This window comes from Rattus norvegicus, chromosome 8 (genome assembly GCF_036323735.1).
Source record: "Rattus norvegicus strain BN/NHsdMcwi chromosome 8, GRCr8, whole genome shotgun sequence".
In the NCBI taxonomy this organism is placed as follows: Eukaryota; Metazoa; Chordata; class Mammalia; order Rodentia; family Muridae; genus Rattus; species Rattus norvegicus.
Window position 1 is genome coordinate 61,350,910 of NC_086026.1, and position 24,169 is coordinate 61,375,078.

A 24,169-nucleotide genomic window follows, 5' to 3' on the forward strand; every position below is an offset into this window, starting at 1 on the left:
CCTTGTGTGTCTGGTTCCCACAGAAGTCACAAGAGGTCATCTCTAACAGCAGTTAGAGATGGTTGTGGAATCAAATCCAAGTTCTTTGAAGAACAAGTGCTCTTAAGCACTGAGCTATTCTCCAGCTTCCTCATGAGGTTTCTTTTTGTTTTTTGTTTTTTTTTTTTGGTTCTTTTTTTCGGAGCTGGGGATCGAACCCAGGCCCTGCACTTCCTAGGCAAGCGCTCTACCACTGAGCTAAATCCCCAACCCCTTGTTTTTTGTTTTAATAGGAACTGGAGTGTACAGACTACGACTCTCAGCTGTCAGATGCAGCATAATCTGTAACGCTCAACAATAGAAATTTCTACTATTGAAATTTTGTAAAAGCCTTAGCCCTAAAGCCACAAACACTCGGGTGAGAACAGTCTCTCAAGCCCTGTGCCAAAGTCACGGCCACACTAAGCTGTTACTTGGTCCGGTTCTGAGCCACAGGCTCACTCCTCTCATCTGTGCTGTGCTTTGTAGCCTTTTCCTAAATAGGAGATGTGACGGTGAAAGAACTGGAGAGGAAGTGACGGCGGACACAGAGGAAACAAGCCCAGGTTCACAAGAAGGCAGGCAGCAGGCCAGAAGTGCTGCTATAGGCATGGGGGTCACTGTTCTGCACCCTGTCCTCTGAAATGTGGTAATAAATGTCAATTAATAATTTTCAAAAAACCCACCTCTTCTGCAGATAGTTATTGCCTGTTACCTTGTGGTACTGGTGAGTGTTCAGTGGCTACTAAAGTTAAGAATGGATTAGTGGAGAAATGTGGATATCAGAATAAGGAAATCAAGCATAAAACTCAAGTTCTGCTGCTGTCCACATGGGGAAATACGATCTTGCTGAACCTGCTTCTTTGTTTCTGAAATGCAATGGGCAGGCTGTGAGGAGTAAATGAGTTAACATATGGAGAGGTGGCGGGAAACTCTAGCCCCCTCCTCACTGTGCCCCACAGACTGTGTTCTTCAACCTAACTTGAATGTATTTCAATCATATGTTATTGTTGATCTCTTTAAAATTCACAGACAGCCAGTGCAAGCTTTAAAGCCTGGATTCACTAATGAACCCAACATGTTAGGATCATTCTACATGTCACCCTGAACAACATTTGGAGGGCAGCATGGCACCCTGTCCCATGCTCTTTCCATCAGTACTAAGCCCATGAAGCACATTAGAAGCCCCTCAATGAATGTCTGTGGACTGGGTGAATAAGGACACACTAAAGAGTGCCCCTGTATCGTGCTCCTGAGTGACTCAGGGCCCTGTTACCCAAGAGATGTTTACTGAGGGATGTATGAGGCCTTGAGCCTCACTGAAGCAGCCTGCAGAGCAACTGCACGCAGCCCAACAGTCACCACCATTGCTTAATTTCCATTTATGAAATGGAAAAACATTTACTGAGATGAGACATAGATAATTACATCTTGAAAAAAATGCAGGTTTAGTAGATAGCCAGCAAGTTAATATGGTTAGTGTATGTTAAGTATTTGTTAAGTGAACATTAGGTTAGAAAACTGCTAGTCTGAACCCAGGACTGAAAATTGTGATGTATCATTTACTTATTTACATCCAGTGAAAGATAACTGAACTATTCCATTCGCCAGAGATTATGTGGGTGAGGGCTTTAGTCAGGAAAAGTATTACTTTGGGAAGGAAGCACTTGAGAGCCCCTATCATGCCATTGTTTTACAAAATAAGCTGTACCCTGATGTCTTCCAGAGGCCTGGCATGCTGGGATGTCTCCCCTGGACTCGGCCATGCCCCCACTGGTGTATATTTCCCTCCTTGACCTCAGATGTGCACAAAGGCCGAATGTGCCCATGGCAGTAGCACTTCCCTTGCCCTCCGCACTCAGACAGAGTCCTGCTGAGGAGCCGCGGTGGCGTGACATGCTGTCTCAGCCCAACGTCTGGGGCTGCTGATTTGTGTCCTGGGGCCCAGCTGTTGCCATTCCACTCTAGTCTAATTTATCACACCGTTACCTACTGTTTATCAAAGTATTTTCAGGTACTTAGGAAAAAATTAGGAAAGTAGAAGTATAAAGAAATAGGGAGATAATGGAGTGTGCTGGATGTCTCTACAGTTTTGTTCAGATGACTGCAGAACCTGGAAAAGCTGTTGCTGCTGTTGATGCATAACACACTGCTATTATTGGTCTTTTTATATAAATATAAATATATATATACAGATATATAATTTGAATTTTTTGAAACTTTACCTGTGCTGTCAACTTTCGAAAAAAGTATCCCCGTTTACTGTGTTGAGTTGGCACTGTACAGAAATTAACAGCCATATTGGTCTAGAAATGTTGAACTTAAGTTTTTTCCATTTGTACAGGGGTAACACACTGTATTAAATATGTAAGGTCTTATCTACGTGGGTTTGATTACAAAAACTAATAAAGTATTCTCTAAATTAAAAAAAAAGTCACATCACATTCTGATAGTGGAACCAATTAAAACAAATACAGCAAGCTATGTAGGCACTGGGGTGTAGTAGAGCACAGTAATGAGAGCACTTGGCTAGCATGGACAAGCTCTAGGGTTGACCTCCACTACTGAAAAATGAATGAAGAGAAAGCATAAATTACACAGAGCATTGGCAGAGAAGGATATTAATAGGAAATCGTGAGTCACACATGTGCATATGCTGAAATATGTACAAGTCACCACATACACATACCAAGATAGAACACAACTAATATTTTTATACATATTCAGCTATTTACATAACCACGTTTTCTTTGCAGAAAACCTTCCATAAAGACAGCCTCCAAGCTGGGTGATATGCTGCAAGCATTTAATCCCACCACTGGGGAGCAGAGGTGGGTAAATCTCTGTGAATGGGAGGCCAGCCTGGTCTACATAATGAGTTCTGGAACATTCAGAGCGACATGCTGAGACCCTATCTCAAAAGACCAAAAAAGAAAAAAGGCTCTAAAATGGCAACAATTTCTGGAAAAAAATATCACAGGAAGGCCAATATATGCCTCTACTGCATAAAGAATTCTCAACATGTGCTCATGTAGTTCTTCAAGAATTAAAAAGCGAGACTTTCTCAATCCGTCTTCTCCACCCCCACTCTCTGCTCTTGTGTCCTCAGTGGAGTAACTCAGACTTATCTCCTTGCAATTCCTAATTATGCACACACGGACTCCCCTCAAGACTGTGTGCTGGCTACTCCTCTTCACTAGAATGCTCTCAATCCATCTGAATCCTGCATTTCTTCACTTCCCTTGGATTTCTCTTCAAATAGTAACTTTCTGGAGAGGTCTACTGACCTACCAATTGAACCTGTATTCCAGCAGTCAGCGTTCACAATCTACCTCCCATTTTGTGGTGAGTGTATTCGTTGTTAGAACTAAGTTTCCCTTTCTCTTGGTACTGAAAAAAAGTACTTATCAATTCATCTATCTTAATAAAATTAGACTTGTATTATTTTAAAAATTAAAGTTTGTATTTCAAATATTGGTGCCAATTACACAAATGGAATATGAGAACAAAACATCTGAGGACCTTCCGGCTTCTACAGAACGCAGTTTGCAGACTCCTGGCTCAGTGCTAAATCAGGTAGAGCTCACACAGCCTAACAATGCACAGGCAGTTAACCTGGAATATCCACTTGCAAATAGTTAGGAGCAGATCAGACATGAGAACGTGTGTGACATCCCCAGCTATGGCTTTCTTGTTGGGAGCAATAGGGAGACAAAGGCCAGCAGATCCCTCACATGGCAACGGTGGAGCAAACGTTATGTTTATTATGCTGTACGTTTCCTTTAATTTATCCAAAATGCTAACCCCTGAAAGTGTGGGTAGGAATTGATACTGAAGCTTGTTTAAGAGAAAGAAAAACATGTAAATTTAGGATCATCTATCCGCATAGAGCCAGGAGATGAAAATAATTCTTTTCATAGAACAGGATTTTAGATTAGACCCTAATGCTTCACAATTATTCACCAGGAGTAAAAGTGTTCCAATTACTAGTTGCAAGTTATAGCACTTAAAGGAGGCTCTTTCAGTGTTATGTACTACATATTTGAAGTGTTTCAGTAGTAAGGGCCAAATCTTATACTTTTTATATGATAGTATTCTCAGAGTAATTATCAGATGTGGATTTTATAACCAGTGTTATAAACTAGATGATAGCATAACTAGATCTATAAACATGAAATAGACCTATACATTAAAAAAAAAGTACTGTGGGGACCCCTGCCCATTACTACTGAGGCCCAGATCCAGGGCTTTGAGTTGACCCAGCCCAACATCTACCCCCTCGATGAACTGCTGGGGTGTGGGAAGGGACCAGTCCTGCAGAACCACAGCTGCAGGATCTCCAGGACTCAGGACAACAACAAGATGTCCAAGAGGAGTCCCTGTGAGGATCCCGAGTTACAGTGTGGTTGAAGCCACACCAATGACTAACTGCAATGAGCATTTGCAAGTAAAGAACTGTGGATAGAAGGGTAACCTGCAGCTTCCACGGGGAGACTTTTTAAAATTATTTTAATTTAAAAATGTTTTGTTTTCTCTTTTGGGGGAGGTTGCAAGGGTGGAGAATGGATATGGAAGAATGTGGAGATGAGTGGGATTGAGGTGCATGATGTGACAATTCAAAATGCATTATGACAGAATGCTGAAATGCTAAGTCTGCTTCAATAACTTCTTGACACTTTTATTATTAATTTAAAAATAAATTTAAATACCTACATTTATCATTTAAAAAAAAAAGAAATAGGGAGAAATGAACATCCCACAAAAACATAAAAACACAACTTAGAGGGTATTTAACGTTTTCCACATTTCCTGTAAGTCATTTTCTGTAAATTTTTGTACTGCTGATACATGTATATACACACACATTCCATAAATTTATACATATACATACATATTGAAAGTCATGCATTTTTATATAATACTATATTCTCAAAAAAATTATGCCTACGGGCTGGGGAGATAGTTAAGTGGGGAAAATGCCTAGTGCACAAACATGAGGACCTGAGCTCAAATCGTCAGCAATTCAGATCCCTGGAATCCAGATCCCAGTGCTGGGGAAACACAGACAGGTAGACCGCAGTAGTTCACTGCCAGCCAATCTAGCCTCTAGATAATACATAAAGTAGAAAACAATAGAGGACACCCAGTGTTGACCTCTGGCCACTGTGTGTGCATGCAGGAGTGGAAACACTTACACACATAGACACACAGATAGACACACAGACACACACACACACACACACACACACACACACACACACACACACACACAAATTTTGCCTAAATGCTGGATCATTGAAAAGTGTTCTAATTTATTGACCTATCCTTCTAGTGAGTATACAATTATTTTTTTTTTTTATTAACTTGAGTATTTCTTATATACATTTCAAGTGTTATTCCCTTTCCCGGTTTCCGGGCAAAATCCCCCTCCCCCCTCCCCTTCCTTATGGGTGTTCCCCTCCCAACCCTCCCCCCATTGCCGCCCTCCCCCCATAGTCTAGTTCACTGGGGGTTCAGTCTTAGCAGGACCCAGGGCTTCCCCTTCCACTGGTGCTCTTACTAGGATATTCATTGCTACCTATGGGGTCAGAGTCCAGGGTCAGTCCATATATAGTCTTTAGGTAGTGGCTTAGTCCCTGGAAGCTCTGGTTGCTTGACATTGTTGTACTTTTGGGGTCTCGAGCCCCTTCAAGCTCTTCCAGTTCTTTCTCTGATTCCTTCAACGGGGGACCTATTCTCAGTTCAGTGGTTTGCTGCTGGCATTCGCCTCTGTATTTGCTGTATTCTGGCTGTGTCTCTCAGGAGCGATCTACATCCGGCTCCTGTCGGTCTGCACTTCTTTGCTTCATCCATCTTGTCTAATTGGGTGGCTGTATATGTATGGGCCACATGTGGGGCAGGCTCTGATTGGGTGTTCCTTCAGTCTCTGTTTTAATTTTTGCCTCTCCCTTCCCTGCCAAGGGTATTCTTTTTCCTCATTTAAAGAAGGAGTGAAGCATTCACATTTTGATCATCCGTCTTGAGTTTCGTTTGTTCTAGGGATCTAGGGTAATTCAAGCATTTGGGCTAATAGCCACTTATCAATGAGTGCATACCATGTATGTCTTTCTGTGATTGGGTTAGCTCACTCAGGATGATATTTTCCAGTTCCAACCATTTGCCTACGAATTTCATAAACTCGTTGTTTTTGATAGCTGAGTAATATTCCATTGTGTAGATGTACCACATTTTCTGTATCCATTCCTCTGTTGAAGGGCATCTGGGTTCTTTCCATTTTCTGGCTATTATAAATAAGGCTGCGATGAACATAGTGGAGCACGTGTCTCTTTTATATGTTGAGGCATCTTTTGGGTATATGCCCAAGAGAGGTATAGCTGGATCCTCAGGCAGTTCAATGTCCAATTTTCTGAGGAACCTCCACACTGATTTCCAGAATGGTTTTACCAGTCTGCAATCCCACCAACAATGGCAGAGTGTTCCTCTTTCTCCACATCCTCGCCAGCATCTGCTGTCACCTGAGTTTTTGATCTTAGCCATTCTCACTGGTGTGAGGTGAAATCTCAGGGTTGTTTTGATTTGCATTTCCCTTATGACTAAAGATGTTGAACATTTCTTTAGGTGTTTCTCAGCCATTCGGCATTCCTCAGCTGTGAATTCTTTGTTTAGCTCTGAACCCCATTTTTTAATAGGGTTATTTGTTTCCCTGCGGTCTAACTTCTTGAGTTCTTTGTATATTTTGGATATAAGGCCACTATCTGTTGTAGGATTGGTAAAGATCTTTTCCCAATCTGTTGGTTGCCGTTTTGTCCTAACCACCGTGTCCTTTGCCTTACAGAAGCTTTGCAGTTTTATGAGATCCCATTTGTCGATTCTTGATCTTAGAGCATAAGCCATTGGTGTTTTGTTCAGGAAATTTTTTCCAGTGCCCATGTGTTCCAGATGCTTCCCTAGTTTTTCTTCTATTAGTTTGAGTGTGTCTGGTTTGATGTGGAGGTCCTTGATCCACTTGGACTTAAGCTTTGTACAGGGTGATAAGCATGGATCGATCTGCATTCTTCTACATGTTGCCCTCCAGTTGAACCAGCACCATTTGCTGAAAATGCTATCTTTTTTCCATTGGATGGTTTTGGCTCCTTTGTCAAAAATCAAGTGACCATAGGTGTGTGGGTTCATTTCTGGGTCTTCAATTCTATTCCATTGGTCTATCTGTCTGTCTCTGTACCAATACCATGCAGTTTTTATCACTATTGCTCTGTAATACTGCTTGAGTTCAGGGATAGTGATACAATTATTTTTTTCTTTTTTCTTTTCTATTGAAAATAATTGTACACTGAATTTTTTTTTTTTTTTTGGTTCTTTTTTTTTCGGAGCTGGGGACCGAACCCAGGGCCTGCGCTTCCTAGGCAAGCGCTCTACCACTGAGCTAAATCCCCAACCCCTGTACACTGAAATTTTGATCCTAGACTTTCAGCTATACCCCTGCTTATTTTCTTGGGATTCATTCTATAAGGGGAACTTGAAAATCTAAAAGCATAGTAATTCCTCCCCCTTATTCAATGGGAAGGACTACAAGACAGCCCATCACAGTTACAAGTGAGGACACAGGCAGTACAGAATACATATGTGCATATATATATATACATATATATATATTTATGTATGTATATATTCCTCTACATGTATATCCATGATAAAATTCAATTTGTAAGTTAGAGACAGCAAAATTAACTTATAATAAAATCTGTCTTAGTTAGTCTACTGCTGATGAACACATTGAACAAAAGCACCTTGGGGAGAAAGGGTTTATTTCATTTACAGCTTACAGTCTCTCTTCCTGGGAAGTCATGGAGGAATGTGGCTTACTGGTTTGCTCTTGTTCCTCATAGCTTGCTTGGGATGCTTGCTTATAGCACCCTGACCACCACCCCAGGGGTGGCCCTCCCACATCAAGCATAAATCAAGAAAGTGTTCTACAGGCTTGCCAACAGGCCAGTTTAGTCAAGATATTGAGAGTCCCTCTTCCCAAATGACACTAGCTGGTGTCAAGTTGGCGTAAAAGGAGTCAGCACAAAAATGGAACAATTATAACAATATATTGTCAAAAACGACATTGAGCCTGACCTCTTTCAGAATATCTTACTGTACTACATGGCCTAGCAACCTCAACACACACTTTTTCCTTCTTCACAAACTTCAGAGCTTTAACCTTTCACTTAATGGTGGTGTACGTCACAGCTTTTTATTTGGCTACGACCAGAATGCTAGTATAAAGCTTCCATTGGAGGCAGGGAGTAGCATCTACAGGCTGGAGGCACTGGGCAGAGGGAAGATTCCTTTCCTGGCTAGAACAGTGAAAGACAACACAGTATTTCATCTCATGACACAAAACACTGTACAATTTTAAATTTATGATCTGTTTATTTCTGAAAGCTTCCATTTAATAATTTTGGATCACAGTAGACCTTGGCTGACTTAAATTCTGAAAACTTTGAATGGAGCAGGAACTACTCTATTAACAGTCTAAGACAATCTGCACATGAAGGTGGTTGTAGTGATTTATGCCTCCATGGTGTAAAAGGAGCACCCCCAGAGTACTGACTACTACTGGCTCTTAGAGCTGACTTGGTGGGTAAGATAGCGGCTATTCACAGTTGTGTGCTTTCGACTACTAATGAGGTTGGACTCCCTTTCCTCATTTGGACCCTGCGAGTTGTTTACTTCAACCACTATGTGTGAAACAGTTTGTCAATTGTGTGACGTTTTTATGTTATGTTATGTTGTGTTTTGAATTCTTAGTGTACTTTAAAAATGTAATCAGGGCTGGAGAGATGGCTCAGTGGTTAGGAGCCCTGATTGCTCTTCCAGAGGTCCTGAGTTCAATTCCCAGAAACCACATGGTGGCTCCCAACCATCTATAATGGGATCTGATGCCCTCTTCTGGTGTGTCTGAAGACAGCTACAGTGTACTTATATATAATAAATAAATAAATCTTTAAAAAATAAATAAAAGTGTAATCAATAGGTACTTAGTTTTAAGAAAGTCTATCAAAAGGTTGAAACTGAAATTTTGCTTAAATTACATCAATTTTTCCTTCATATCACTTCTAAAATTTCTAAATTTAGGAAGGCTGTTCCTTCCTTCCAACTCAAAGACTATAATTATTGATGGTTTAATTCTGGCAGCTAAGTCTTCAAAGTATGTAAAAATTATTGTGATGGAGCATAAGATAAGAATCTATGCAGGTATTTTTCCTAGAGTTACCCCAACATTTTGGTTCTTTGTGCTGGATCACACAGGTATTCCAGTCTGCAGTTACCCAGCTACTGCGAGCCTGTCTAAAGTGAAGAAATGACTGTGCCAAGGTACGGTTGATAGGAAAGTTTTTATTTGTAGATATGAGGACAGTACAGCAAGAGGCATCCGGAAAAGTCTAGAGCAGGGAAAGAAAGGAGTAGGCCAAACAGGGCCATGTGGGGGATGGGAAGGTGAGAGAGGAAGAGAAAGAGAGAATGCACAAAACAGAGAGAGCAGAGAGATGACCAAGAGAACTAACTCACTCACGGTGGAGATTGTATGGTTCTGTAGGAATGAGAGGCTGGGGAAGGAAAGCCTATAATCTAGAGAAGTTTAGAGTGGGGTGAGGTGAGAAGAACTGAGAGGAGCACAGGAACTGTGGGGTGGGGTAGGGTGGGGGGTGGGATGCAGCATGTGTCTTTGGTGTGCTAATAAACACCACAGATAGCCATTTGTCCCCAATTCCTTTTGGACCTGACATCCCTTGGTTTTAGCCTCCAGCAATACTTGCCTACTGCACTATTCTATTTTAACAATGTCTTAATAATATTAGATAAAAAGAAAACCTTAAAATAATCTTTCTCATTGGAAGCATGGTAGTCTGTATGTCTGTCTGTCTCCTTCATACCCTCCCTTCCTCCCTCTCTAAAATGTTCTGTAGTTCTATTAAATAAATCCTTCGTACTTCTGTTGATACTGGAGGGAGGACGATTGGATGATGCCTGTGAGTCTCTATGACTGAATCAAATGTTCAATGACAATTAACAGTTAAGGAGGACATGTTTGTTCCAAACTCATTCATTTAAAAGTTACAAAATAATGCAAAAAATAAATATATAACTGGGATCTGGTAATTTCTTCCTTTTTGGCTACATGACATATCTCAGGGTCTTAGCAGGTCTTTTATGTCCTGTGTCATTAGAACTTGACAGCTGCCTAGGCTAATTTGACAGAGATAGGACAAAAGTGCTTTTTGAAGACCTTCAGGACATTTTTTTCCAAATATTGTACAACAAATAACTAAGCTAGAATTAATCTACTAAGCATGTCTTAGAAAGTCAGAATTTTATAAAATTTGATGTTAAAGTTTCTACATAAATGAAAAATATCCAACACATAGCTATGATGGTTTAAATAAGAATGGTCCCATAAGCTCATATGTTTGAATTCCTTTCCCCAGTTGGTGGAACTATGTGGGAAGGATTAGGAGGCGTGGCTTTGCTGGAGGAGATGTGTTCCTGGAAGAGGGCTTTGAGGTTCCAAAGTCTGACGCCATCGTGCCCACTGAGCTCTCAGCTGTTCCTGCTGCTATCCATATCCCATCCTTATATCTTACACAGCAACAGGAAAATATCCAGTACATATAGTATTTGGTTAATACAAGTACATTATTTTCAAACTGGCAAAGAAAATTGCACCCAAGACAATAGAGTCACATAGATCACATCAAGCATCCCTAGAGTTCCAAGCACCGGCATGGCACCTGTGATAAGCTCACCTGTGATAAGGGCGTCAGGTCGCGACTGTTCTTTTCTCCAAGCTGGAACAAAGACCGTGATATCTTTGTGGCCTCTTTCCAAAAACCAATCCACTGCCAATTTTATTCCTCGGCATGAGAACACTTCTTTGTTTCCATGGCTGAAAAATTTGTAGTTTAGAATATTTAAAGCACAATGAAACCTAAATTCAAATTTATAAACAGAAATAGTCACATGATTATAATAGTAAGAAACTTGAAATTTAATGTAAAGCTACACAACTGAGAAAAAACAGTTGACTTCAGTTAACTTAATTAAGAATCAGAATCTCTGAAAAAAAAGAAAATGGAAATACTGTGGACAATTAAAAAAAGGTGAGTTTTAAATGTTAAGCTACATTTTCTGTTGATGATAGGGTAAGTAGAAAGTGTTTAACAGGAAATATTTTACTAAAAAATAGAGAAACCTCACACACAGACATGTACATGCATGCACACACACAAACACACACACACACACACACACACACACACACACACACACACACACACACTCAGGCACTAACTATCCTACCCTAAGTTCTGCTCCACACCACTGTGTTGGGCAAGATGAATGATGACTACAGGGCATTCAAAACTGAATGAGAGGTGTCAGTGCACCCAATGTCAGCATTTACCTAGTGTCAGCTCTGCTTATACCCTTTGTCCTAGAATTCAACAAGACATATCCTAATGTTGTTAATGTATATACTGCTTTGGATGCACTCTGTTTGTTGTCTTTTACAGTATGAACACTGAAGGCTTCATTTCTTATATATTTTTCTTCTTGGAACAAAAGAAGGCATAGTAAATTAAGTAAATGCTTTGCTAACTTTTAGCATGTATCAATTATTAGGCATGTTAATATATTGTCCTAGCTGGAAGCACTAGAACCTTCTAATGTATGGAAATCAACTTAGAATAAATTAGACATAAAATTTACTTGCTTTGACGATGTTGAAGGCTATGTTGAAGTACAACTGTAGACTGTATATTGTCTACAGCCTGTGTTAATGATCGAGTTTGAGGCTAGAGGTAAAACAGATGTATTAAAATGTCCAGAGGATGAAGCAAGGCAGAGTCTGAGGCCACATTTCCTACAGAAGATGGACTGTCAGACAGCCAACTAATACAACAACAAAGTGTACAATGTGATGTTAGGTTTCATGGGAATACTGACTGAAATTTCATCATTCTTCTGAAAAAAAATCTAGAAAAATCCCATTATCTCTGGAGAGAATTGCCAAATATACTTTGGCAAGTATGGCCAAATACACCCGACTGCTAAACCTTACCTACACTGTGACTGATTTACCATTGTTGATTTAATGGTTTGAGGTCTACTGTACTATGCTTTGCTAGTAATCTAATATTATCTGGCACCCGAGAATCAACAATGTAATTGCTCCGTGGAGTTCTCAAGACTGGCCTATTAAGCTTTCTCCTTCTGGTGCTTCATTTAGCAAGAATTGTCATACTCACTCAAGAAGAAAGATTACCAATGAAGGACTTAGTACAATCCCTAGAGACAGTAGATTATTTACAGTCCTAGGATACAAATTCTAGAGGTGGCAGAAGAGGAAACCAACCCTCAAAAGCACAGTTGGGCTAATAAGGACTGTCTCGTTATCCTCTGCTCTCCATCCATAAGCTTCTTAGGGAAAAACCGACAAGAGAATGGTTTGCCACAGGAGGGGCGAGCAGTTATGGAGCTTTCATTTCTGAGCAGTGAACCCACAACTATGCCTAATCTTCTCTGAGAAAAAGTAACTCTCCACTGGCTTCTGTAACTGCAGTGAAGCCTTCTGTGATTCGTACTTGAACCCTTAACTTCTGCTAGGCACACTATCAACCAAAGAAAACTGGCACCACTCCATTACTTCTGGGAGAGAATAGAACTTGTAGGCGAAGCATTATTAGGGATTTAAAAGCTGTTACAAAGAAGAACATACACAGGAAATTTCAGTAAGTTTAGATTCTGTGTCTAGAACAACGCAGAACTGGAAGAAATGAGCAAATCTGCACTCATGCTAATTGACACTTAAGAGGCACAGAAGACAGGAACAATCATGCGAATCCTGATCTAATGGACGCATATAACCTTGTAATGATTAAACAGGAGGACATCTTTTCAAGAGCACATGGGAGCTACATGAACAGTCGCTTTACAGAAGAGGCAACCCAAATGACCAACACACATGAAATGCTCAATAGTAAAAAATGTAAATTAAAGCCAAAATGAGACACCACTTCACACCCATCAGATGGGTAAAAATAAAATCTGCAAACAGCAGATGTTGCCAAGAATGTGTGAAAATAGGAACTCATGCATTACAGGTGGGAATGTAAATTGATGTGACTATTTGGGAGAACAATTTGGCACTATTATAAAGTTGAAATCGTACTTTCTTTAAAACATAGTAATTCTACGCCCAGGTACACTAAAACCCTACAGTTACCTAATGCTGGATAAAATGCAGTTAGCCATTGGCTTCTATCCTCTGAGCAGCCTTATATTTCAAACAGATATAAGTTCATGTCCCTATCTTTGCAAGGGGATGTAAAAAACAAAAGGCAAGTGGGATTGGCAGGTTAAGTCCCTGAATGTCCAAGATTTTCTGATCCAAACTCCATCTGATTGGGTCAAAAAGTGATGTCACCAGTGGAGTGAAATAGCTGGAGGGCTAGGGAGGATGAGACAACATGGTGTCTTCCGAACATGACAGGGTTCATGGGCTCACAGCAGCAGCACAGCATTCACTATACAGGAGCAAGCCAGTCAACGTTCTAGCAAGGAGGAGCAAAGGGTTCCTAAGTTCCCACCCCTGGGCAGCTACTGACAGCTGATGGCTTTTGTAGGGAGGAAAAGCTGGTTTTCTTTAATGGTATGGCTCTAGGTCGACCATGCTCCAGTGCACAGTCCCACGCTCTTCAGTATATGAGCAGCACAGACTGGACTCACTGGGTTATTAGAGTCAGAAAAGAACAAGAAACTGGGAGGGGGAAGAAGATGGGGCTGGGCCTCAGAGGAGGGGTGTGAACATAATAGAAATAAGGAGGGAGGAGAGGAAGCCCTCCCTGAGTGAAGGACCCCATAGCCTCAGACCCATGGGAAAGCCTTTCTTGGTGGTGGTGGTGGTGGTGTTACTAACAGTGCTGATGCTAACAGCATGTGCAGAAAATGTCTACACTGGCTCCCTTGCCTGGTATTTACAGCCTGAAGACCGTTCCCCTACAGAGACTGCTCCTACTGAGGCTAACTAAACCTATCTCCTTGACCTCGTTGTATACCATAAACCCTGCCTCCTTGTTTATCTGTATGTAATAGCCCCACCTCCTTATTCGACCATATGCAATAGCCCTCCTCACTCTTCAATCTAGAACAAACACGCTGAGCCCTGGGGTAAATAATACACATTCTCTATCCGAGAGCTTAGGCCCCCAAATCTAGCTGTTTCTGTGTCTGTCTTTTCTTCAGTCTCTTGTGGCCCCTGGTCAAGTCCATCCCTGGAGCAGGGCTAGATGTGGCAAAAATATATTGTATGAAATTGTCAAAGAATTAAGAAAAATGCAATATTAAAGATGGTCACTAAACAGTCCACAATATGCTGTTAGATAGAAGTCCCCGTCAGCAACCAAGTCTCAGAATCACCCTAGTGACAAGCGAGTCTGAGCAGAGCCACCAGGCGGCTCCAAATGGCAGAGGGGACTTGGATAGTGGGGAGAGGGCTGGGAGATGACGGAGTTTCTTTACTGAGACAAGGTGTGACAACTCATGTGGGACAGACAGGAAGATCAGCCGAGGGACTGCCGAGGGAGAATGAAATGAGAGTAATTCTGACGAAACATTACAAAAGCAGGATCTAAAAAGTGTACTGTAGCCACAGACACAAGTAACTGCTTGCTGATTACTAAAAAAGCACATTTCTAACTCTACATGCAAAGAACAGAAACTTTGCTATAGCTTTGTAAGCATTCATGACCTGTGCGTGTGCGTTCAGAGGGTCTTCCCGCTCAAAAGAGATGATCCTATATTTATATTTAAACTTTCTTTACATATCAATTTCTTTTTATTTTAATACCTCAGTAATAAGTATAGTTGACATCTCTTGTGATGCAAACCTTATGTTAGGCGAATATTCTGGAAGATTTATAGTCATCTTGGATTGAGTAGGACCATGAACAGTTACTAAGAGCACCTCTCCCCCACCTACTTTTGTTTAGTGGAATTGGATTTCCAGGGAAAATTCCAAACCCCCACTGCAAATGCTGAGTTTCTGTGGAGCAAAATGGGTAAGAGCTTAAGGTCCCATTGAATCACCACTTGGTGGCTGGTATGAAAAGTCCAGATGTCATTTTTATAATCAGAAGGCTCACTTTATTCTGTTGTGTTTGGATACTTAAGAGAATCCTGCTTTGCAGTAGCCAGACTCGTCTGAAGTAAACAAAGTTATGTATCTATGGAGATACTTAGACAAACTCCATTCAAAACAGAAGGAATTGTCTGTATCTCTGGAACTTGTATTTCTCAGAGAACAGAAAGAATGAACTTGAGATGGAGTGATGAAAACTGAGGAGGACAATGAGGTTCTTGACCTGCTTTGCTGTTGGTTCTCTTGATTCTATTCCTTATTGTCTCTATTTGCCTCCTTATGAGACCTACAAAAAGTGGGGTGGATAGACAGACGTTTGCACTGGCTTTGGAGTGTGTGAATAACTAGCCCTTCTAAAGGAGAGAACTCAGCCTTGTCAGATTATTCTCATATGAATTCATTTTCTCAAACTGCCCTAAGCTAAACATTCAGAACACAGCTAGGAAAGAAGACAGGAGGAGGAAGGAATGTGGAGTCTAACACTGTAAATCAGATACTGTTCCAGAGACGAAGATGCTGGTTGGCATGTGGTTTCCCTGGTAACCTGAACAAGAGGACCCAGAAGGAGTCAAAACGCCAAACAAGCCTACTAGCCTACAGCTACAGGAACTCACATGTCTTTTTTCCTTTTGAGACAGGGCCTCTCTATTATGTAGCTTTGGCTGTACTGGAACTCACTATGTGGACCAGGATGGCCTGGAACTCACAGACAGCAGCCTGCCTTTGCCTCCTGAGTGCTGGGATTAAAGGCATGCCATCAGATCAGGCTCTCCAATGTCCTCATGATGCAGGACTATCAGGAACAGCAGGTGCCGTGAGTTCACACGCCTTACTTCCCAGGTGACGCTACTCGCCTTAAACGCCAAGTTCCCAGTACTCCGGAAACCCTGCAGAGTGCTCTGCGGTGTCCTTTCAGCTTACAGCCCTGTGCATGCAGATGCTGCACACAGTGACTTTGCCTCATCAGTGGGACAGGAAAGACAGAGGTACAGAATAACCCCCTTCCTAAGGCTGTGTCACGGTCCCAGGAAGCTATCACCCCACCAGCTGTCTGCCCCTGTGCAACATCAGCCCTGGAAGCCTTGTGTAGGAGGTGACCTGGGAGACGCTCAGTACGTGCTGCTCTACCTCACTGGCCTTCACCAGAGCTCCACAGGGACTGCTTCAAACGACTGAGGAGGGCTCAGAGCAGACTCAAACAGGCTCTTCCTCTTTTCCACTCTGAGCAACCACTGCACTGTCTTTCTTTTTTCCTTCCATCTTTATTAAATTGGGTATTTCTTATTTACATTTCAAATGTTATTCCCTTTCCCAGTTTCCAGACCACGTTCACTGGGGGTCTTACTTCCCCTTCCACTGGTGCTCTTACTAGGCTATTCATTGCTACCTATGAGGTCAGAGTCCAGGGTCAGTCCATGTATAGTCTTTAGGTAGTGGCTTAGTCCCTGGAAGCTCTGGTTGCTTGGCATTGTTGTTCATAAGGGATCTCGAGCCCCTTCAAGCTCTTCCAGTTCTTTCTCTGATTCCTTCAACGGGGGTCCTGTTCTCAGTTCAGTGGTTTGCTGCTGGCATTCGCCTCTGTATTTGCCATATTCTGGCTGTGTCTCTCAGGAACCACTGCACTTTCTGAACATTACTGGAAACTCAAACATAAGTAAGAACAGAGGGAAAACATGGAGCAAGACAAAGAAGGTAAAGGAACGAAGGTCTGCACAGGGGATGCCGGGGACATGGGTGTAGCTCAGTTGGTAGAAAACTTGCTTAGTATATAGGAAGCCCTAGTTTGAAACTCATCACCCCCAAAAAGAACACCCCAAAAGAAACACACATCTATATACATACACAACCAGGGAACAAACCTTGTTCTAGGGCCACTATCAAGAAGAGACTTTTAATAAAAAGTCAATAGGCCAAGATGGCAGGAAGCCGGGGCACTGATAAAAAGAATGCCAGGAGGACACAGGGTGCAGCTCAACCCCAAAGGCCGGCTGCCTTCAGATGACTCTCTCCCTCAGGAAAGAGGCGGAGAGCAACTGACAGAGGAGCAAAGCAACAATAGAACTGGGACAGCAGACCCTGGGGGCTGGGAAGGAAACCGCTGCTTGTGCTCTTGCCTTCATCTGTCTCTGCCCTTCCAAGGCGAAGGTTCTGCCGTGAGAGGAGTAACGGGTCCCTTCCCTTAATAGCCTTCTGCCCGTTCCTTCTTCTGAGGTCCCTAACTGAGTCCTGCAGAGAACTAGTTATGCTCCTCCCCTGCCTCGTAAGGCCATTACACTGTGGGAAACAAACGTGCGGTGTCAAGCAAGAGCACCCACATTCTGGGGGAAGAGTCAACTGAGCTGCTCAAGATGTGCTCATTTCACTGAGAGTGAAGGCTGACAGTCTTCCATGCCACGGACCAACTGTGACCAACATAGGACCAACTGCTTCTCTACATTAATGGCAACAACACTACCACATGGGAAGCAAGCCACTCATTTATTAGAGTCAATGAGGCTTCCTAAACAAATATACTGGAATATATGATAGACCCTGTGCAGCAAAGAAAGGTGAGGTGAATTTGCAGACAAAGCTATGACTGGACCACTGACTGTTGGCTTGGTTAATTTGAGCCTTATTACTTTTACAAGGGCCATCAAATTGGTTTTAGATAGACATATGCAACTCTGTATGCCTAGAGACTCAAGAAGAAAACAACTGCTTTTCTACAGCCCTCTATTTCCTTTACTTAATTAAAAACTTGACCTATACATTTACTATATTCTAAATGTGCCTTTATATGAGAGTCTCCCTGGGATGATTAATTATGAATATACACAATGCCCCAGACTTTAATGGATCCTCATCCCAGCCAACCATTGTGACAACTGCACAGCAGAGCTGGTCAGTGCCGTGTCTGAAGTGGAATGCAGAGAGGATGAAGAGCACTGTTAACGTTTAGGACCGTAATCTCTACTTCTTCATGGCTAGATCTATATTACAGATAATTGAGGCTTTACAGAATAATCCCAGAATAGTAAATATAATATTAAATATTTGATAAACACCAAATTAAAGCCTAGATGTTCTCCAAATATTTGAATTCATTTTACTGATTTCTTCAATTTTAGACCTTATATGGGAGTCATCTTAGACATGTAAAATGTATTTTAATTTTAAAGCAACCTAAAAAGATGTCTTTAAAACCTTCATTGAGGCCATCTTGCAATGTTTAATACTTTTTTAAAGAAAATGTACTTCATTTATACAGTGTCTTAGGTAGTGTGAATTCCTAGTACCCTCAACACAGAGTTAAAGAACAATTACTCTATCTTTGTAGTCCAGTTAACTCTCACACTGCACTTGAGAACTTATAATCACTCCTGTTGTAGCCTAGAAGGCATCTGTAGTTTTTCCTGTAGGACCAAGCCCATACAGCTTCTCACCTAGTCCAACGCTCTGCTGCTCCTCTTCCAGCGCCTCAGCTCTAGTATCGCCGACCTCTTTCCCAACAGTGCAAGTCTCTGAGAAACTCGGGCTACTTTCTGGCTGCTATCACAGTAAACCCGTGCTGTTACAGGTCATTCAGATCAATGTTTACACATTGCGTTCCAGACAGAAACTCCACAGCAGGGCACAGAGGCTCTTTTGGGGAAAGACATTTTTGCAGTGGGCCACAAAGTCCCACATACATGCTCCAAGTCAAACAGAATTCCACTTTGCTTCCAAGCAAGTTTTGCAAGATTATATTGCTTCCAGGGAAAATAAAATTTGAAAAGTCACTGATTTAGGAAAATAAAACTATTTAACCAAAATTGATTATGAATCACTCCAGCAAGAGGGGCAGTGCTGAGACCCGAGAAGTGGAGGAGGAAGCGGCAGAGGAGGAGCAGGTGTCGGCGGTGGCGGTGTTATCTTACAAGGTCCATGTTTGAGGTGAGATTAACATGTAAGCACACATCTCACTAATCTAGGTCTGAGTGGGCCATGGGTCTAAAGATGACAAAGAAAACTTATCTGCTAAGAAAAAATAAACATGAATATTAGTAAAATTAGAAAAACTACTCTAACCACATTTTGACAGTAATGTTAGTTAAGGGAAGATCTTTGGTTAACTTTTACTAGTTTGCTCTGCTCTAGGTTATGGTTTAAATAAACATGCATAAGGCAAGAGTGCCACTGCTCCCTTAGAATGTGTGATTATCACTGCCAAGTACAACTATGTACTTAAAGGGACAGAGGACTTATGAGCATAATTAGGCCCTTTCTCTATCAGACTCTACACTGCTACAATTAAACAACAAAAATGCATCCCACTTTATAAAGACAGAAAGGAGAAATGGGGCAGTGTCAACTAACTTGCAAGTAATAGCAGTGATATATTTGAGGGAAATTATGCTGCTCTTGAACTCATGTTGTAAGTTGGACTTACCGCATTTTACTGAGAGTTTGTCCAACAGAAGTATGAGAATCACATATGTAATTTTAAGTAACCTAGCACACACCATATTACAAAAAGTAAAATCACTTGAAGTCAATTTTATTATGGATTTCAGTTAACATATAATTATATCAGCATGTAATCAATATAAGTCAATGAAAGAATTTACATATTATTTGTAATGAAAAGCTGTGTGTGTTTTACACTGTGGATGCTCAATTCCAACTAGACATATTTTGAGTTCAATAGCCATAAATTGCTAGTGCTACTATAGTGTATCAGGAAGGTCTGCTATACATGATTTTGATAAAGTTTTGTTGACGCAGCCAAAATGTATCTGAATGAATTCTAGTCAGTTATAGTTTTTCCTGCAATCTAATCAAAGCATCATGATTTTAGTAATTGTAAGAAATGCTATACTTCAAAAGTAAATAGGCAACAGGAGAAGAAACTAACCTACCACTGAAGGTAAATCTTCGCTTGGGCAAGATGGTGTTCACCATTGAAATTTAAGAGTTCCCAAGCTCGTGTAATTTTACAGAGTAGAGTGCATACATGAGAAAATTTATATTTTAAAAAGTTTTCTACATGCCAGCTTTGCACTAATAGCAGTTGCTTTCCAACAGGAGTCTTCGGGGGAGGTAGAATGTAAACTGCTAAGCAAACACTTGGATTTATTTTTGTTTTCTGCCATTTCGTTGGCATGTGAAAGTATTGATTTTTATCAGTGCATCTTCCTCTCCAGTCGTCCACAGTTCTGTACATATTTTTATCTTCAGACTTAGTTCTCAAATTCATTCTCTAAATTTCTTTACAGAGCCATTGTTCCCAAAGGCAAATCTACTATACCACTCTTCCCTGGGTGAGATTCACTTCGTGGTTCTTTAGCACTACAGAAGTAATACAAGACAAAGCCTATTTGCAAGAGAAGTTTTTGTTGGAGTATTAGGCAACAAAATATTGATTCTGATACTTGGCATAAACATGTACTAAGAAATTCTGGTCCACTTATCAGTCAGGAGTTTTATCCCAACCCAGAAACCTGAGTTCGTTGAGAAAGACAGACTTGCACTGATGGGGTGGGGCTCAATAGTTTCCTCATACTAAACAGAGGACAGGCGTCTCAGCTTTCTTTCCAATATCTGACAGGAAAATATGTGCTCCAGTGTTCTGTGGCAGTATTGAAAAGGCTCTTGGTTTCTTTTCTTTTTCACTCTTTTTTTTTTTTTTGGAGCTGGGGACCGAACCCAGGGCCTTGCCCTTGCTAGGCAAGCGCTCTACCACTGAGCTAAATCCCCAACCCCTTGGTTTCTTTTCTTATCTGTCATTCTCATTGTATATGAAATCTGAAGGAAACTTAAGGAGCACGTGCAGATCTACTTCACTTAAACATCATATGATGAGGCCATAGAAGCCTCCTAAAGGAAGACAACACTTTTGGGAGTCAGGTTCTAACAGCAGCAGCTCTTTCTCCTGACAGCTCATGTTTTTCCTTTCTTAATGATTTGATAAGTCATCTAAATCTGAAAAAAATCAAAAAGCTGGATGTGTTTAAGGAGACACACTAACTTAAACTACTGGGTATATATGGAGGAAGATCATTTTATATTCTATTGCTGAGCTATCCCAAACTTAATAGAATCACAAACTTTGAAGAAACAGGAATCGTAACAAGAATTCTAGCAATTATGGTAGATACTATATTTTGTTCTTTGTCTGTAAATGATGCATAAATTTCATGGCCATGACATGTCACTCTTAGGGAAAGAGGTCTCTTTGCTGAATGAACACTATATGAGAAACAGCTGATATTAGCTACAGCCATTTGTCAGAGCTTCTCAGACTAGCTCCACCAAACACAACTCTATTCTGTTCCATAACCAGGCAATGAGCACTGCTTTGGTTCCCATCACTTTACAGGAAACTTTCAAGATTTGTCTTAAATAGTTCACCTGTTCTAGGCTTGCATACCGAGTCCTGAAGGTCCTACACCTGGTCGGTAGTGAAGGCCCTACACCTGGTCGGTAGTGAAGGCCCTACACCTGGTCGGTAGTGAAGGCCCTACACCTGGTCGGTAGTGAAGGCCCTACACCTGGTCGGTAGTGAAGGCCCTACACCTGGTCGGTAGTGAAGGCCCTACACCTGGTCGGTAGTGAAGGCCCTACACCTGGTCGGTAGTGAAGGCCCTACACCTGGTCGGTAGTGAAGGTCCTACACCTGGATGGTAGTGAAGGTCCTACACCTGGTCAGTAGTGAAGCAGCCACCTCAGATGCGGTAGACTGAGTACTTGTCTTTCAGTTTGTGCCAAACTGGGTTCAATTTCTATCATCGACATCAACATCAACAACATCAACATCAACAACAATAAACAACAACTTCCAACACCACCAAAGGAAAACCACTAACCAAGCTCAAAGAGGAAACATGTTCCCTAAAAGCAACAGAAAAGCTCCACAATGTTGGGACCCAGGTGTGTGTGTGTGTGTGTGTGTGTGTGTGTGTGTGTGTGTGTATAAATAAAATTTCTGGAGACTCCTTTATGACACTGTGGAAACTACCATTGAATGGTGGTGATGATCAAAATCAACACAATTATTAAAATATATCATTCATAGCTCAGAAGAACAATATTAACCATTAAGTAACAATGGTTATGACCTGCACAAAGACTGTACCAGATGCATGTCAACATGGATGGGAACAGGTTCACACCCTCGTAGAAGAGCTATAGGCAGCAAGGCTTTTGAAGGAGGATAAAAAAGTTTTCTTCAGGAACAAGTTCCCTGATAGGTTACCTAAATGGTCATCTCTAAACCCATGCACATAGGTTACAATATTTAGACTCAGTAGATTGAGCACACACGTATATATACACATATGTAAGTATAAATAAAACAATGATAATCATAGAATAAGAAAATGTGAATTTGGGAGGGGAGATGAATGGGAAAATTATAAAAATATAGTGTACAACATTCTCAAAAAATGGTTCATAAATAAAACTGGAATTAAAACTAAGTTTAATCCCACCCTCCACCCCAGTATTTCAAATTGAACCCAGGGCCTCATTCATGGGAGTCAAGTACTCTACCATTGAGCTACAGCCTGGCCAAATTCTCATTTTCAGAGATTAGGTAAGGGTATGACATCAAGCATTGGTAACAATTATCTCTCATCCTAATAAATGGTATTGGAAAATAAAACCGCCCCTTTAAGAATCTGAAAACAGAGCCTGGAGACTTCAAACAGTTGGAGAAAAATGAGGAGAGTAGTACATAGAGAGTTAAGTCCCTAAAAGCTCACAGGCAAGCGGGAAGTTCAACAGTGGTTTTCCTAACACGCATCAGGTCATTTTCAAGCCTCAGCACATTCTGTGTTTCAATAAAGAGAGTATTGCTGTTCTACTTTACGTCTGCATGTAAACAGGACTGTGCATCAAGACTGTGGTTAGCATTTAACTGATAATGAAATAGGCTTTCTTACAGAATCTGTCAGGAGATGAGATAATAAAATGAGGTTTACTCTAAACTAGTTCCATATTCACTTATCACATATAATTTATTACATGGGTAAATATATTAGATACAAAGTGGGTTTGCTAAGCTTAACATGAATATATAACTAATTTTAAAAGTGAAGGTATATAATATTTAACGAAGGCAACCTCCATTTCTTAGAGATGATGTGGGGACCTGAAGTAAACAGGTATTTATAAATGATCTTGTAACTGTAGGCAGAACTTATAAATGGCAGAATGTTTAAGTTTCCTATAAATTTTCATGAGTTTTGGCACTTTCAAAATTATAGACATGGTGAAATGTTTTATTGTGACTGAAAGAATAATACTGCTAATAATAATTTTTTTGGTCAATTTATTCTCTCCTAAAATGCCTTAAGCACCTCAGTTTAGGTGTCCGATTACAAATACACGATGAAGAAGAGCAGGGGGTGTGCATGGCCCTTTTATAGCAAGGACTACAGAATGTGCTCTCAATAGGTGTAGGCTGAGGCCTGTGTAGTTCAGAAAAGCAGTTCTTTGAAATGATTTAATTATGCCGTGGATCTTGCATTAAAGCTTTCCTATAGGTTATTTTCACCATGTCATATTAAAACTCAATAAAATCTTTCCCCAATTTTACCTCCTTGCTTTCCCTTCCTATTAACCTTCTAGAGCAGTGGTTCTCAACCTTCCTAATGCTGCAACTTTTTAATACAGTTTTTTCATGTTGTAGTTAATCCCTAGCCATAAAATTATTTCATTACTACTAGGTAAGTGGAATTTAGTTACTATTATGAATCAAATGTAAATATTTAATATGCAGGATATCTGATATGAGACTCCTGTGAAAAGCTCATTTGATCCTCCAAGGCGTTGTGACCCACAGGTGGAAAACCAGTGCTCTAGCAGCCTAGCTCACTTTCTTCATGTCCAGGAGCTGGGCTTCTGGTTCCAATACTGCACAGCATTTTTGATGACAACTTCCTGGCTGTGATGACTTTTTCTTAACCCCACAGGATATTCTCCCCGAAAGCCTTCCTCTTTTTT

The 24,169-nt window shown here is 41.0% G+C and overlaps 1 protein-coding gene across 4 annotated transcripts in view; it reads right to left on the reverse strand.

Annotated features, from left to right (window-relative positions):
* The window catches only part of Zc3h12c (zinc finger CCCH type containing 12C), a 64,487-nt gene that overhangs the window by 10,464 nt on the left and 29,854 nt on the right, over positions 1-24,169 (reverse strand). For all 4 annotated transcript variants that reach the window (XM_039081457.2, XM_006243073.5, XM_063265460.1 and 1 more), the window contains exon 3: positions 10,812-10,951. In XM_039081457.2, the coding sequence (XP_038937385.1) occupies positions 10,812-10,951 (140 nt within the window). The remainder of the gene's footprint in view (positions 1-10,811; positions 10,952-24,169) is intronic.